At 40.2% G+C, this 17,406-nt stretch overlaps 1 protein-coding gene across 3 annotated transcripts in view; it reads left to right on the top strand.

Moving 5' to 3' along the window:
• HACE1 (HECT domain and ankyrin repeat containing E3 ubiquitin protein ligase 1) overlaps positions 1–16,242 on the top strand; it is a 47,714-nt gene extending 31,472 nt beyond the window's left edge. For all 3 annotated transcript variants that reach the window (XM_056856069.1, XM_056856068.1, XM_056856067.1), the window contains 7 exons: positions 983–1,132; positions 1,915–2,111; positions 12,407–12,538; positions 12,962–13,060; positions 13,661–13,731; positions 15,324–15,437; positions 15,955–16,242. In XM_056856069.1, coding sequence (XP_056712047.1) covers positions 983–1,132; positions 1,915–2,111; positions 12,407–12,538; positions 12,962–13,060; positions 13,661–13,731; positions 15,324–15,437; positions 15,955–16,057 — 866 coding nt within the window. In that variant the 3' untranslated portion in view covers positions 16,058–16,242. The remainder of the gene's footprint in view (positions 1–982; positions 1,133–1,914; positions 2,112–12,406; positions 12,539–12,961; positions 13,061–13,660; positions 13,732–15,323; positions 15,438–15,954) is intronic.
• Positions 16,243–17,406: the final 1,164 nt, after the last annotated feature.

The raw sequence follows: 17,406 nt of genomic DNA, 5'->3' as shown, positions 1-17,406 counted from the left end.
GGAGATAGACTCTGCAAATTACTTCATAAACTCAGTTTCAGAATTAATTTGCCCTCTGTGCCCTTACTACAACTAAAAGACCTCTGGTAAACCAATGGATTGAGGACCCTAGAACTCTATTTGAACACATGGCATATAGATGGAAATCACGCATAGACTTATTCTTAGATATTTGGAAACCATTTGTAGAAACATATGTCTAGATCTGCTACTGCTGTTATATCTTTTGTTTCATTTTATGTATATATATTGTTTTTCTTTTTTTGTGGGGGGGAAGGAAATTTTTTTTAAAAGCATTTGTTTGCCGACCAGCAAATCACCCTGTGGCTGTGGCTACCTATGTGTTCTGAAGACATATTTTGTCTATAATTGTAGTTGTTTTAGCTTTATTACAGCCTTTTAAAAAGCAACACATGAAGCTGTGGAGTCCATTTATTTATGTGTATTTATCTGTTTATTAAAATATTCATATCACTGCTTTCTCCATGACTCAAGGCAATGTACAAATCAAAATTTAAAACATATGGAATGCAATAAAACAAAAACCAAATGGAAACCTGCAGTGCCAAACTAAGCAGAGTTACACCTTTCAGAGTCCATTGAAGTCAATGGGATTAGGAGCAGCTCTCTATAAAATGGCATACTGAAGCATCCCTAATATAAAATATAGGAATTGAAGAATATGTTAATTGTAAGCATGTTATTTGAATATGTTAATTGTAAGCAAGTTATTTATTTACTCTGAAAACCTCTTTTCAGAGTAAAACATTATTTAAAATCTAAATGACATGTACACACCTGAATCTGTTTATTTAAAATCTAAATGACATGTACACACCTGACTTCTTTTCCAGCTACATTTTTTGTTTTTTGCTGGAAAACATTTTTTTTGTCACTGTTGAGTCATGAGCCAGAAAATAAATTGAATCTTAGTGTTCAAATGCCTTTTAAAATACCTGTAATCAAGTTCTTGTTTTTGTAGGAACCACCTTCCAGCCAAATAGCAACTCCTCTGTAAATCCTGATCACTTGAATTACTTCAGGTTTGCTGGACAGATCTTGGGGTTAGCCCTGAATCATCGACAACTGGTGAACATTTACTTCACGAGGTCATTTTACAAGCATATTCTTGGTATGATTCAATTAAGGATTTATTTTAATAAGATGCAGTTTATAATGTATTGCAGCAAAGATTCTTCTGCATTCTGTTCCTATGGGCTCAGTGAGGGTTACAAAATTACTAAAGAATAGCTTCAGTCTTGAGATATACCCAGATTATAAGTAAGCAGTCACTATCTTGCATGCATTTACTTAAGTAACTACATGCTGCTTTTCTGCCCAGTTTACAACATTGTTCTTTTGCAATTTTATCCTTGTAGCAAGCACTCTGTGAAGTAGGTTAGCGGGAGAGAATCTTGCTCATTATCACCCAGCAAGCTTCCATGGTATAGTAGGGTTTTGAACCTGGGTCTTATTACTTAGAACATTCACATGGAGCATATTAATGTACACATTTAAAACAACCTTGTAAGATATATATTGGTCCTCTTATGCATGGGGCTAGGAATTAGAGGCTTGCCTTAAAGCCTGTTTTTTTAGTTGATTGCTTAGCTGTAGTTTGAAATTGGACCTTCCCTGGAAAACATAACTTGTGTTCACAGTACTGCATTCGACCCTTTATGATCATAGTTGTAGTATTCTATAAGACCTGCATTATGTTGTGTCCTTGTGGCAGCTGATAAGAAGTAATTTCTTTTAAAAAAATTCTTCCTGTAGATTCTATTTCCATCGACCCCCTTTTTAATCCCTGCATTGTTTCAGTGTGTCTGTAGAGGGCACTCCTTTACCACAAATAAAGCAAATCCATTTCTGAATTAACATGCATGAGAGCTCTTTGTATATATGTTTTCCTAGGTATTCCTGTAAATTATCAGGATGTGGCATCTATTGATCCAGAATATGCAAAGAACTTGCAATGGATTCTAGATAATGATATCAGCGATTTAGGACTAGAATTGACCTTCTCTGTCGAGACGGATGTGTTTGGAGCAATGGAGGAAGTGCCTTTGAAACCGGGAGGTGCAAGTATACTTGTCACACAGGAAAACAAAGTGAGTTGTTTCGGATTATAGGTGCATGATGCTGTGAGTTCAGCCCCAGGTTAAACAACAGCTTCATAATCTACCAGCTAAGTGTATTGTAACAGCAATAGGCAGGTTTATTTTGACCTGCATTTCAGAAAATAAGAGCCAGGTGACGTTTAAATGACTACTTGTTGCCTTCACTGAATCCAGTTTGACTTTGTGCAGTGGAAAGAGTCATGTCCTGCCAGTATAAAGCTGCTTACAGTGGCAGAAAGCTCCCCGTGTCTGAGGAAGGGACTACAGTTAGTAGAACAGAAACACTCAGTCCAACCTATGTTGTATACTTTGAAGATATCCGCAAGAGCAGAAACAGTAACAAGAGATTGAAGTGATTTGGTCCCTGCCCTCCCACTTGCTCAAAATGTACCGATGTTTGTTTCTTAAAGCTTAGTTTACTGGCGAATTTTGTCTAAATTGCCCTCAACAATATATACATGGGGACTGTTGGGATTTTTCAAGTAATGGGCATCAATGAATAGGTTGACAATAATTCTAGTCATTATGGGATCAGAAAAAAGCCAGATCCAAAGTTTTCTTTGTGTTGCCTCTTTTATAAAGTCTGGTCCTGTGACAGACCAGTTAATTCTGTAATGAAGAGTCACAAGAATTCAGCTTGTTAAATGGTTATTCCCTACATTGACAGTATGTACAGCTAAGCAATGCATCTGATCCGTTATGGTTTCCTGTTACAGATACTATCAGTGTGTTGCTCTGCAAATAATGTTTCAACTGGGCCTTAGTGTAAATTTTCCCAAGAGAAGCTATGTTGAAATTTTAGCTGAGATTGAGGGTGTTTCCAGGCAATATTTTTGAACTAGAACATATGTGGGATGCTGATTACAAATGTACCCCATGCATTTTCCCACAGTCACTTCATATTGCACCCCCCCCACCCTGCAGAAAGCAACAAAAGGATGATTTTGTGTTCTGAATTTAGGTACTGCTGATATTAATATGATTTTAGTTTATTTTAATCTGCTAGCTGCTCCGAAGGATCTGTTGAAGTGTGCATAGCAGGAGGGCACATGATAGGTAATTTTGCTAAAGCTAAGCAAGACTGAGTCTAGGTAGTGTTTCTGAATGAGAGGCCTCCTGTTAATTCTACACATGCCTCTGTGTTCTGCAATGGCAGAGAGAAATGTAATAAATGAATTGGTAGGCCATCTGTCTAAAGATAAAGACCCAAACTGATCAGCAGAGACTTCATTCATACTTTAGAAGGCGCCATTTCTTGGGCTTCACCTTCAGCGCTGGTGTTAAAGCAAATGTACAGGAAACCGATGTCTGGAGATAACCTGTGGTACTCACAGGAAAGAAAGAATGAGAATGAGCCATGAAGACCACATTTATACTTGAATATTCATGTATGCCACCTGTTTATCTGAATGTGTATCTGTGCTTTAGCTCACATTCTGTTTCATTGGATGAAGACAGGGTGGAAAGTAGGATTGCCGGTATCGTTTCTGCCTGATGTTCCCATAATCTTACATTGCGACTCTAAAATCAGTGTGTGTGTGTAAAGTACCTTCAAGTCGCAGGCGACTTATGGCAACCCCTTTTGGGGGGTTTTCATGGCAAGAGACTAACAGAGGTGGTTTGCCAGTGCCTTCCTCTGCACTGCAACCCTGGTATTCCTTGGTGGTCTCCCATCCAAATACTAACCAGGGCTGACCCTGCTTAGCTTCCGAGATCTGCCGAGATCAGGCTAGCCTGGGCCATCCTGGTCAGGGCCTAAAATCAGTAGCTAATCTGAATTAAGTATTTTGTCATAAGCCCTGGACGGTTGGTTTTTCTGCCACACACCATCAAACGCAGCAATGGCATTGTGTTTATTGCAGACCCCGGTGCAGGGATATTCATTTCGGTCTTGTATGCTGATTCTGGTTGGAGAACATGTCTTGCTAGCCCAGCGGCCACTTGGTGTCACTTTATTTTTTTCTCCCTTGCAGAAGGCTGATTACTGTTGAGAGAAGAATGCCTTTCACAAATAGTGTTTATATTATTCTGCATCTTTATCTTTCTGATACCTTGCAGTTATTGATTGTGATGATTAAAGTTAAGGTAATTGAATAATTTTGTTGCGCAGGAAAAAAAATGGATAAAATTTGCCCGATCCCATTTTTTTTCTGATAAAAAAATTAGATAGACGTAGCAGTGATTTGTGCATCGGTTGGATTGTGATGCTGCTTTTCAATCCTGCTTCATAACAATTTTAATTGTACTTGTTAGGGCGTGGTAGTAATCAGAATCTCCTGCCATGCCACTGAGTGGTATATATCAAGAGCTGGAAGATGATTGGAAATTGCTCTTGATCTGTTCTACCTACTTTTCTTTCACTGCAGATTTGAAGGTCTTGATCCTCCTAATTTTGCCAAGCTGCCTTTGGAGTTATTAATTCAGGACTTAAGGTTGAAGGGCAGGAGGGGTGCCTAGAATGACTTGGGGGTTGCAGGGCAGGAGGGGTGCCTAGAATGACTTGGGGGTTGCCTGGATCTGTGTCAGGCAGCCTGGTGGTTGTCGCTTAATCAGGTCTATATAGCAGGTCTTCAATCTGCACAGTAAGCATATGCATAACTAAGTATGCTATTTACATTTTATCAATGAGAATTGCTATAGAAAGAGCTTGTGCTAATTTGAAATTCCATCGTAACCATGCCCCCCCTTTTTTTACATGGCCATCTTTTGGCATGATAGGAGAACATTTGCTATGCTGACCCTGGTTGAGAAACTTAAAATTGTAAAGTGGTGTAGCTACATGAGGAGGAGCAGAGAGAGGCTGTGTGCCATATCAGGATGCTAGAATAGCAGGATGGGGGGGTGGAGAGTGCTTTCCTCTATCTATGTGATTTCTTGTGAGTCTGCATACTACATAGATCAGGTGCTATGAAGCCCTGGGATAAAGTTCAGCATATAGGCTCCTTTACCCTTTCAACTGGCTGCTCAATCTTTGCTACTTTCTGACTTTCTTTTGGAACATCATTTTGGAAGAACAGAATATTTTAGAAGCGCAAGCCAGAACAACATCACTTCACTTGCCCTTCCTCCCTTTGGGGTTTTCATTTTTAAAAATTACACGCTGCATACCTTCAAAGAACTTATGTCAGCACCAGCTCTTAGAATATGAAAAAGTATTCCCATTTTGAACAGCGTTGAAGAACAGATGTTCTTCAAATTTGAACATCCTGTTGATCATGGATGCACGTGTTTTTTGGCTGTTGAGGATTTCCAGATGTGAATCAGGTTTTCCTGCATTCTGTGCAACAAATTTTTTACTAGCTTTCCTAGGTTGATACCTGCACACATAGTAGATGAGAGATATATACTAACCAGCATTACAACTAGAACCTATTATACCAGATGTTTGAGTAATTGGGAATAGATTTTACAACATATACACATGCCTGGTTGGGTTTGAACTGTATTTATTAATGTATTTCTGTAAATGTGTGCAGGCTTAACAAGGGTTTTAATTAACCACTGATGAAGGCCCCATAGGCCGAAATGCGTTTGGTATGTGGTTACAGTTATCTACCTCAGGAAATGCCATTGTGCTATTTTAATGCTTTTAAATAATTTTAACTTTTACATAGCGCTTCCAATAAATTATACTTTCAGTATTTATACATAGACTTATATATATTTTCTTTTCACCCAACCTTGATACCCAGCTTGCCTGCATTCTGAGCACATATGTGTCTGTACATGTTTACATGCATTTCCATGTGTCCCCTGCTCCCAGCCCAAAGCATAAATATGCATAAATATGTAGATGAACTAACTGTTCTTACTGGAGTTTCACTCGCCTCTTCTGCTGCACATGAAGAAGTGTAAGTGTACGATAGTTTCTAGCTGTGATAATATCAACTGTACCCCCCAAAAAAACAACCCTTGGTATTTTGAGGTGAATAGTGTGTAGATGTAGGAGCCCCGTGGTGCAGAGTGTTAAGCTGCAGTACTGCAGTCAAAAGCTCTGCTCACGACCTGAGTTCGATCCCGATGGAAGTCGGTTTCAGGTAGCCGGCTCAAGGTTGACTCAACCTTCCATCCTTCCGAGGTTGGTGAAATGAGTACCCAGCTTGCTGGGGGTAAAGGGAAGATGACTGGGGAAGGCACTGGCAAACCACCCCACAAACAAAGTCTGCCTAGGAAACGTCGGGATGTGACGTCACCCCATGGGTCAGGAATGACCCAGTGCTTGCACAGGGGACCTTTACCTTACCTTAGTGTGTAGATGTACAATTCAAGAAACAGAACTGGGTAGCAATTGGATCTCTACTGCAAAGTTTTGTGGTGAGCCAATATCCTAATAAAGATGCTGCAGTGTTGATGCTGAGCAGGTTTATGCTCCAGTTCTGTATTCCTTGTCGTGGGAGCTTAGCGGATTGGTCAGACGTTCCGGGAAACCACCAGAGGCCTTGCTACGTAAAAGCAGTGCTTGATTTATTTACAGTGATAGTTTTCAACAACTCCACTCACGTTCTTCTTCCACTAAATAATCTCCCATACAACAGTTACAGGGATCCACACATATATGCAGTTCCTGAGTCCTAACCACCAATCAGGTGAGGTGCTTAGTCATGCCACCTCTTGCAGGACCTTGCATTAGCTTGGCCTAATCAGGTTCTAGCTGGTTTACAGTATGACCTCAGTCAGGGACTTTTCCAGGTACTTTCCAAACCAGATGGCTCTCATCTAGATTGAGACCTGCCAGTTTAGATACTAATGTGACAGCCTTGTTATTTTGACAGGTTTTTTTCTCCCATATCTTACACATTCACAAAGAAGTTGGTCTGGGAGTATGAACTGATATGTTAACAGGTTCAGTTCAGTTTATTGATACAGTGATTGCCAGCAAAGAGAACAAACATACCTTAAGTACACTATAAACAGAAAATAAGCAATTACTAAAAACCCAGATAAAATATTCTCTCCCTAAAAAAATGGCCAAATTTTTTAATAACAGGATTTAAAATTATTGACTCTACTCACCTTTTCAGAGTGAATTTTAATCGCTACAGAACAGAATTTAGCTACCTGTAACAGTCTATTACAATCTCCTTCCCACAAGAGGTATTTCAATTTCTCCACCTCTGAGCTAAAATCTGTTGTATTAATAAGTGGGAAAATCAATTTCTGGCGCATTTCTCATAAAAGACACATCTGAATAAAACATGACCTACATTCTGTATTTCTCCTGTCTTACAAGGGTATCCCCACTCACGTTAACAGGTTTATTTGTCTGTTATACATTTAGTGTAACGACATGTACTTTCTCCGCTTGGTAGCAGAATAAAATTTCCCGCCGGTGGCGAAGAGGGACCTGGCAACCCTAGCCCAGTTGCACAGTAGGGGACTTGTGAGGGTGACCTCACTTTCCGCTGTATTCCCCTCCCCACGCTGTTCTTCTTTTCCTTCTGGCAGCCCCTATATCCTCAAATTTCCTTGCATCTTCCCTCTGGACCCACCGACCTACATTCAGCTGTATTGATTATTTACTCAATGTATATCTTTCTCCACAATGCAGACTGAAAGCAGTTTATGTCATTTTCCACTCTTCCATTTGCCCTCACAACAACCCTGTGAGGTAGATTAGGCTGTGAATGTATAACTGGCCCAAGGTCACCCAGTGAGCTTCCATGACAGAGTGGTAATTCAAGGCTGAATTTCCCAGATCCTAATCTGAAACTCTAACCACTGTACCACAAAGGCTTTCATGGGGTGGCTTGGGGTTGAGCAGTAGCAGGCAGTGGGGTCTGGGTGATTCCTGCAAAATGAACGGTAGCAAGTCATGCAGTGATTGCTGCCAGGCCTGGCCCTGATGAGTCCTTCTTCAAGAGCCCAAACAGCCCTGGAAATTATCCTGTCCTCCCCTCTGCCTTTTACTGACATCAACCAAGGCTTGTGATAGCCTTGTAGCCCCCACAGTGGTCAGTGAAAGGGCATTTGTTAAAGCTCTAGGCACTTCTTCTATTATATGGTTGTTTTTTTTAACTCTCTGGTATGTTTTCTTTTAGATATCAGAGTTTTCTGCAAACCTCTAGTTTTCCTAAGGTTTGTAGAAAGCTCTGTCTTGTTTGTTCATGGTTCCAGTCTCTGGCTTTAAGTATCCACAGCTTTGCCATGCTGAGAAAATGCATTGATATTAAGCTAGCTAATAGTCATCTGGTGGTATCTGTCTTCATTTTGGAGGTATCTGACATGTTTATGGAAAAGGAAAAGTGCTTCTTATCCTAGCTATCCCTTTATGTGAGCCCTTAGCCTGCTCTATGACTTGTAACAATGAAGAAGCAGAAGGCAGCCTGAAAAACAATCAATGCTTTTGAGATGTTTTATCCAGGTAGACAGTAGACATTTGATTATATGTGTGTGTGTTTGTGGGGGGGGGATGGGATTCCCAAAGTGGGGCATGTCCGTACAAAGAACACAGCCGGGTCATCACTTGCCTAAGTGGAGGCACCCAATGCCGAGGATCTCAAAGAAACATGGAAGTTTAAGGTAGTACAGAATTAGGCTGCAGGGGCCTCACTTCTCATATCAGGTGGGCCTGTAGTGCTGAGTGTTCAGAAGGGCTGAGGGTTGACTCCTGATAGGGTTGCCAACCTCCAGGTACTAGCTGGAGATCGTCTGCTATTACAACTGATCTCCAGCCGATAGAGATCGATTCACCTGGAGAAAACGGCCGCTTTGGCAATTGGACTCTATGGCACTGAAGCCCCTCCCCTCCCCAAACCCCGCTCTTCTTAGGCTCCGCCCCAAAACCTCCCACCGGTGGCGAAGAGGGACCTGGAAACCCTAACTCCTGAGCAGCATCTTCCCCAGCTCACTACAGTTTGCTTTGTCCCCCAAAATAAATCAGGTCAGTGGATTAAAGTAACAGTGCGGGGCAAATTGGAAATCTGCAGCAGGATGGGGGAAATTGGGGGGAAAAGCCCTCCCATTCAGTCAGAGGAGTTGCTGCTTTGCCATCAGAATGTCACCTTAGGATCTAAGCCAAGCAGTCTGTCTTCCGTCAGTTTACTCTCTGGCATCTGGGATGAGTGGCTAAGGTCCAATAAGGAATAGGACCTGCAGAAATGTGTGTGGGGTAAGGGAGGGATAGCCGCAAGGCAGGTTGGGCCAGTGGCAGACTTTGAATTCATCTTATACATGATTCTTATGACCTAAAGCTGAATTTTTTTTAAGCTGAGAACATTGGTGTGACAGCATTTCTTGTTTACATAACCAGCAGCCATCCACCTGTGCAAACTCATTGGAAAAATCCATTGCAAATTCATTAGAATTCCAAAAACAAAACCCTTCTGGCCAAGGGGTCGGCACCTCTCGCAAAAGTCTCCAGAGATGAGATTATACTAACGTCTACAGTATTCATCAAGGTGAGCAGGAATAGGCTTGGCACCAGTACAAACATATGGTGTTAATTTCATCCTCCAGATCTCTAAATACCAAGGAGATTTCTGTGATGTGCTCCAGTGAAGGTTTTCTGTCTGCTTTTCAGGAGCAGCATTTTGCTTGGTACAAAGGAAAATCCAGCATTCTTTTGTTTTGTTTTTGTTTTGCTTCTTTAAGAGGTGTAAACATGAACCACCCCCCCTTAAATGCCGGTATTTGCAAGATTACATCTTAGTGGCTTCCAGCCATTTTCACGGTATGTGAAGAACAAGATCTGTGAAATTTGAAGAAAAAAATGCCATGGATAGCACATGCTGAAATTGCATCAGTAAGCAACAAATGTAAAAAGGCTTGTGCTCAGGACAATGCTTTAAGAAGCAGTTCACAAAGTCATTCCATTCAATTTAGGTGTAAAACCAGTGTGAGGGCAGGAATTGGTTTTTTTTAGGAGGGGGTGCTCTTCTATCCTTTTCCCTGTGGTAGTTTAGGTTGCACACAGCTACAAAAAGGGTTTTGACTGTAGCATGTATCTGAAGATATCGCCAGAGCTGGAGGGGAGTATTCTCCTTAATGCTTTGTTTCCCTGACTTATTTTAAAATAGTGGTGGAAGTTAGTTCCCAAAATCTAATGTGATTCCTTCTTTTGAGAGTTCATCTACCATATCTGGTTGCCAGGATTATAACTAGATAATGTTGTGTTGTTGTTGGTGAGTATTCATCTGCAGTGTGATATGATGCCATCCAGGCACAGTTTTATCACACAATCTTTTTGTGACTGGTCATTAATTAGTATTTTATTAAAAGCCCAAATTTTCCTGAACAGTCTAGAATATCTCTACCATCATTCCTGTACTGCAAGTTTTCTGTACTTTCTCAAGTTTGTAACTATATGATTTTGCATTATTTATCTATTGTGTATCTACCAGAATACACTGTTTGTTCCTTTGGGGACGAGGTTATTGCTGACCTAACACAACCTTTCTAAGGTGCTCCAGAGTGAGTCCCAAGCATGTCTTCCAACCTTCTCATTCTTTTTGTAAAAATTAAACATTCATTGAACAGTATAGCGCACAATTATTGGTGTGCATATTTGTTGTCTTGTAAACTGAAGCAGAAAGCTGACCATAGTAATGGAAAATATAGTCAAGAATCATGAGAAGATGCCTGAATGCTGGGAGCTGCGACTAGGAGCAAGGAAAGAGACCTAACGTTAGCTCAAAGCTAATGTGTTGTCTCTAATGTTATACATTTGGTTGTGGAGCCAAACCTTTGGAACTCTCTCCCCAGGGAGATTTATCTATCTCCCTCTATTGTTATGTTCCACCAGCGAGTGAAGACTTTTTGTTTTGCTTAGTGTACCCCCAATAACTGTTGTTGGCCCACCTTTCTGGCTGTGGTGTTGTCTCCGTGTTTATAGATCTAGATATAGATAGATAGATTTATCAATCTATTTATTTATTTGTCTACTGTTTGATATATATATATATATATATATATATATATATATATATATATATATATATATATATATTAATGCTGTTTCAATGTTGAGGACCCTATTTGGGTGGAAATGTGGCATGGAAATGTTAAGTAATGAAGAGCACAATCCTGAAGGGGGGTAGATCTGCAGCAGCCGGGAGCAGTGGAGCCACACCGCCTCCTCAGAGGATTCCCATCCACCGCGGGGAGACACACAAAACCTTTTAAAAATAAAAATGGGGGAAATGCCCCATAGGGAACAGCACTACCCAAATAGGTGGTGCAGCCCCACCGCCTCTCAAGGGGGCGTTCCTGGGATGAAAGGGCAGTGGGGTAGCTCCACCCCCAGGAACACCCCCTCCGCACACTGGCGCAGGCTTTCCCTTCTGGGAAAGACCTGCTGGCATGACTGGGCTGGCGGCACCCAGATGCCGGCATGTTTGCCCTTGCGCCGGCATAGGTGTCACCTTATTCCGTGATAAGGTGGCACCTACACCAGCACAGGGCCACGCTGGTTCTAAAGAAGCTTCAATCCCCCTTTTCAGGAATGGGCTGTAATGCATAGAACTTCTTTCAGACAGCTGAATAATTATGAATCGCCTTCCTAATCACGGTTTTAATTTTAGTCTTGTTTGAATTGTGTGAAGGGCAGGTTTTGTGCACCTTCTTGAGCCAGTGTATTTTGTGATAAAGGAAAAGGAAGGATGTCAGTATTAACATTACTAGACTTTATAAAATTTGGACGTTCTTGTGTGGACTTCTGATTGGTACATTACAATTTTTGCTTTTTGATTTAGGCACTGGTGTATGCAAATATTTTTAGGGGCAGTAATGTGAGTTGAATGATATCCACAACTGGCCATTGTGCACATTCACCACAGCTCATGGAGAATGTACACAACATCCCTCTTTGAAGAGGGACTGGTTTATATAGCCTGGTCACAGTGCATGATGCCCAACAAGCCTTGGGGAATGTGTATCTGCACAGTTCTTCTACGTTCTCCAGCCAGTATGCATACTCGTAGGGAACATGTATGTCAATCATGTGCGTGTATATTTCAAAATACATTAATTAAAACTTTTAAAATCTGTTCAGTAATAGACACAGTTTAATTATTTCACTTGTAAATAGTCTTAAGTAAAAATGGTATTTGTTAGGGGGAAATTATGGAAATCAGTCAGCAAATACTTAAACAGGAAAGGACTTGATGAGACTTTATTTGCCTCCATGATAGTTTGTACTCTTCCTCGGCAATCTACTTGTAGGCATCACTCCTCCCTAACTTCCCCATTTATAGATTCTGTTTTGATAAGAGCTGGTTTTAATGTAGGCGCTGAGCTAAATTTGTGGATGTGTGCCGACAGCATAAATATATACACCATTTTCCCCCCAGGCTGAATATGTCCAGCTTGTTACTGAGCTTCGGATGACGAGAGCCATTCAGCCTCAGATCAATGCTTTCCTGCAAGGCTTCCACATGTTCATTCCACCTTCTCTGATACAGCTGTTCGATGAATATGAACTGGTAAGTCGCATGACTTGCTTAACTTGTGTCAAGTGGCATTTAGTGCAGGCAGGTGACTATCAGTGCCTGCAGTTAAATGATGATTAGCAGGTTGTGTAAAGGTTAGCAGGTAGAAATATTTTAAATAATTTTGAAAGACTAGATTTAGCAGTTTGGGGAAGGTGCTTCACTGATTTTACTGGGGCAGAGGTTTTTATATCAGTCCAGATAAAATTAAATTCCCCCAAGTTGACTTTAGATAACCATGAACTCTTGTTTTTTATGTCCAGTAATGGGCAGGTGCACTAGCGTAGCTGATATGAAAAAAGCAAACACCCATCTAAATAACTGCTTTCTTACATGCTGAATGTTGTCTGATTTTAACTTAAAGTTGCAAATAATCTGTCTTTGAAATGTTTGGTTTCATTTTCTTCCTTCTTGAAGGAATTGCTGCTTTCAGGCATGCCAGAAATCGACGTGAGTGATTGGATAAAAAATACAGAGTACACAAGTGGTTATGAAAGAGATGATCTAGTTGTTCAGGTAAAATTTCCTTGGGATGAATGTAAATGGTTGTGTATTCGTATTTCATCGATTCTGCTACTTCTAGGTTAAAGCAGAGGTCTCTGGGATGGAGGGCAAATGGTAGAGAGAGTGTGCTGAAACTAAGCAGGTCTGGGCCCAAGTAACTTCATGAGAATCCTCTACAGGCCTCCCTGAGTTCCATTAATGAAGAAATGTGGGTTGTAAATTGAATCAGAAAAATCATAGAACAGTGATCATGTTTTGTTTGTATCATGGGAATGAGGCATAATGAGTCAGTGTGGTGTAGTGGTTACAGTGCGTGATTAGGTTTGAGGTTCAAATCCCTTCTCATCATGAAAACCTCGAGTGACCTTCGTAGATAAACCTGCCTCGCAAGATTGCTATGAGAGGAAAAAATGGAGAAGGGAAGATCCGTGTATACTACTCTTGAGCTCCCTGAAGTATAGGCAGGTGAAAAAGTATGAAATAGAGTTGTTTTAGGTCAGACTTGGCAGTTGATTTCTGTAACTTAAATTGCAACTCTCTAAACATGTTCCTCTTTTTTATCCATACTTGAAGAAAAGTATTTCATTTAGTGGTTTTTCATTTTTCATTTAGTGGTTTTGGGAAGTCGTAGAAGAATTGACTCAGGAAGAACGGGTGTTACTTTTGCAGTTTGTTACAGGCAGGTGAGTATACATATCAATTCAATTAAAATGTTTTACCTACATTTTGAGATTGTACTGCATAGTATTGTGTTGTATCATTTACCAAAACCGCTGTCTTAGTGAGAGGGGGATATCTAAAGTGTTCACTTTGTTACTATAGTATTCACATCAAAGCTAGTTAATCCCTCGTGGGTGAACATATTATCGACTGCCAACTTCTTCTGTTTCTATGGGTTTCTTCTGTATCATAAATATACTTAACCACTTGGCCGGTTTTTGGAATTCTGCTAGTCCCTTTACACAATATGAGGTTATGGTTCTAGTGTGTTAGAACTGATGTTCTACTATTATAGGAATTGAACTAGCAAGCTTTAGAATCTCTCTTAATTCAGCGGAAGATTCAGCTGTTAAAATAATTTGTCAACTGAATGACTGCCTTTCTCTTGCAGTAACACCAAGGGGCATGAGAAACTTGAGAAATTTATACTAGGCTTGGTGTTAAAGTCTGCTCATTGCTATTAACACAGACAAGTGGCTTCCCTTAAACTTCTCTTGTTGGATTGCTCTTTTTTTTGGCGGGGGAGGGGGAACAATCCAAAAGAAATATCCTTCTTAAGTTGATAGGTTGCTTCAGGCTTCTAACTGAAAATCTATGTCTTCCATTTTGTGCTTTGAATTGATTGGCAATTTGATTTCTCTTTTTACTAATTGGATTAGAAGATACATGTTTATAAGTAAAAAACAAAGATGGTGAAAATAGAGTGGTGATGTCCTGTAGATCACACATCACAAAACCTTCATTAGGTATTTGTTACCGACACTAAACAATCTAAAATACTACATAGCCAGTTAGCCCAAATATACAGATCAGAAAACACACTAAGTGATCATAACATTAAATAATATAGAAATAACATTATTCGTGATCATTCACAACCAACCCACGGATCCTCAGAGCAGCTGGGAAATACCTAGCAACTTGATTGATAATGTAAGGGTTCCAGTCAGATAAAAGGTATAAAACCAACCACTCATCTGGGTAACTCTGAAATCTGTGTAAAAGGGGGCTGATTATGGAATTTCTCAGTATAAAAACTGCAGTGTAACAAGGCATGAAGTAAAAAATTCAGGATCCCTGGCCCTACATGGCCCCTCAGCTCTCCTGAAGAGAAATTCTCAAAATTCTACCATAAAGTATGACTGAACTTTACTGTTCTGAGGGCAGGGAATATAGTTGAGAAGAAAGCCAGTGTGGTGTAGTGCTTAAAAGCCGTGGTTTAGAGTGGTGGTTTTGAGTGGTGGACTGTAATCTGGAGAACCGGGTTTGATTCCCCACTCCTCCACATGAGTGGCGGAGGCTAAACTGATGAACTGGATTTGTTTCCCCACTTTTACCCATGAAGCCAGCTGGATGACCTTGGGCTAGTCACACTCAGCCCCACCTACCTCACAGGGTGTCTGTTGTGGGGAGGGGAAGGGAAGGTGATTGTAAGCCTGTTTGATTCTTCCTTAAGTGGTAGAGAAAGTCGGCATATAAAAACCAACTCTTTTTATTCTAATTCTTAAAAAGTTGTAGCCTCTTTTCAATGTCTTATTTGTGCATTTTCCCCCAGTTCCAGGGTACCCCATGGTGGCTTTGCACATATAATGGGTGGTAGTGGGTTGCAGAATTTCACAATTGCTGCTGTGCCATATACACCAAATCTTCTGCCAACATCAAGCACATGGTAGGTTAAATAGTCTTATTTAAATGCATTAAGATTGTCTCTTGTTGTCATTATGGTTTTGAGAGATGAGGGAAAGAGAATGGCAAACAATTATTCAAGATCAGAGGAACACCTTAAATAACCTCATTACAGAAATGCCTCTGGTCAGTATCATTAGTCACTGCGGAATGAATTGTGATACTCAAAAAGTATGGGTACTTCAGTTAGTTCCTCCACCGTGTTTATGGATGAATTCTAACTACTATGGTATAGTTTAATGGGCAGCAGTACAATATCACTATGGGACACTTCATGCTAAATTACTGTATAACTTTTTTATCTTAAACTAAAAAGGTATCCTTCTGTAAGACAATTGAATGCTAAAGGGGACTGCAGTGCAGGCACACCCTTTATTCCTTTATTCAAGAGTTCTGAATCAAAATGCACATCGGAGAATATAGGGTCACGTCAATTATCATGCACATAACAAATTTTTATTTTCAGATTTTTAACGGGGCTGCATTTTTCTCCATTGCAGTATCAACATGCTGAAGTTGCCTGAATACCCAAGAAAAGAAATCCTTAAGGACAGGCTTTTAGTGGCATTACACTGCGGAAGCTACGGTTATACAATGGCATAATGAAGTCGGAAAGTGCCTCTGATTTCTGATGAGCAATTCAGAGTGGCAGAAGTAATTTAGGAACCTGTCAATAAAGGGGAGGGGAGAAAGGAACAGACTTGATGCTTCAGTCTACAGGCAGAATTGACTTACACAAGCTGAAAAGGACCCATGTCTCCCTCTATCATCACAAGACTTGGATATCATTTCATGGTATAAAATAAAAGTGTACTGCAAGTTCCATTTTAAAATGGCAGTTCTGACTAAAATGGCATTAATGCCTCTCTCATCAGAGGATTGTCAATATAATTCTTGTCCTTATTTTAACTAAGAAGCAGCTGTGGGCTTGCCTGCGTATCCAAGGCTAGTTAATGGAGGCGGCAGGACTTCTCAGACTGTGGCCTGGAGCTTTTGATGCAGCCTCCACGGCATTTGTTTGCTCCATAGAAATGTATGGAATAGGTGTCGTGTGGGGCCTCACCTACAGCCACATTCAAGGCCAGGTTGAGAATCACTGCATTAAGCTCCTTCTGTTTCATTGAAATAAAGAGAACATTAAGCATGGGTAACTGGAACAGGATTGCAGCCACTGCTGTTTACTCTGTGTTGTCTTGCATGCAGAAAGTGCCATTTCTTTATCTGTGTTCCCAGGGAGCATTTTACAAAAAAAGTTTGAATTGGTATGCAGAGCACCAAATTTGATGTGCATTTTCCTGTCTACCTTACTGAACTTACCTTACAAAGAAGTTTTTTTAGCTTTATGGTATTTTATTATCTGTATAACTTTTAAAAGTCCATTCTGTTGATAAAGAAGTGAACATCTGACAAAAATGTAAAGATAATTTATATTATACATTTAAAATGTACATGCAATTCAAGCACTGTTGAAGCATTTGTGACTTCATGATCCTTCAGAGTTTTGTATGTATTTTGAAGGTACAATTCTTTTATCTAGGGGATGCCTTTTTCATGCCTATGTGAAAGGTATGCATTAAAAGTTAAACATTTAATTGTGATGTACCCCTGTATCAGTTGTTTTATCATTCTTTGCATAGCGTTTGAAATGAACTACTTATTTAAGCAGATGTAGTTTCGATGGCACTGCAGAAAAAAGCATTCAAACTTCTTCCACCTTATAAACCTGCTGTATTAATCTATGATATAGCACAATAAATCATAGTTGGGAAGAAAATTTAATCCAGGTTAACAATGAATTAGACTTGAAAAATTAAACTATTGGGGTCAAAGTCCCACATCGTAAACCTAATGTCCTCAACTCCAGGAAATAAGAGTTCTGTAAGATGTCACCTGCAGATATTCTTGGAAAACATAAAATACTTAATTCATGGTATCCTGGAAACTGACTTATA

This window comes from Euleptes europaea, chromosome 10 (assembly GCF_029931775.1).
Source record: "Euleptes europaea isolate rEulEur1 chromosome 10, rEulEur1.hap1, whole genome shotgun sequence".
Taxonomy (NCBI): Eukaryota; Metazoa; Chordata; class Lepidosauria; order Squamata; family Sphaerodactylidae; genus Euleptes; species Euleptes europaea.
Note: the sequence above shows the minus strand (reverse complement) of the source record. Positions and strands in the feature narration are given on the sequence as shown.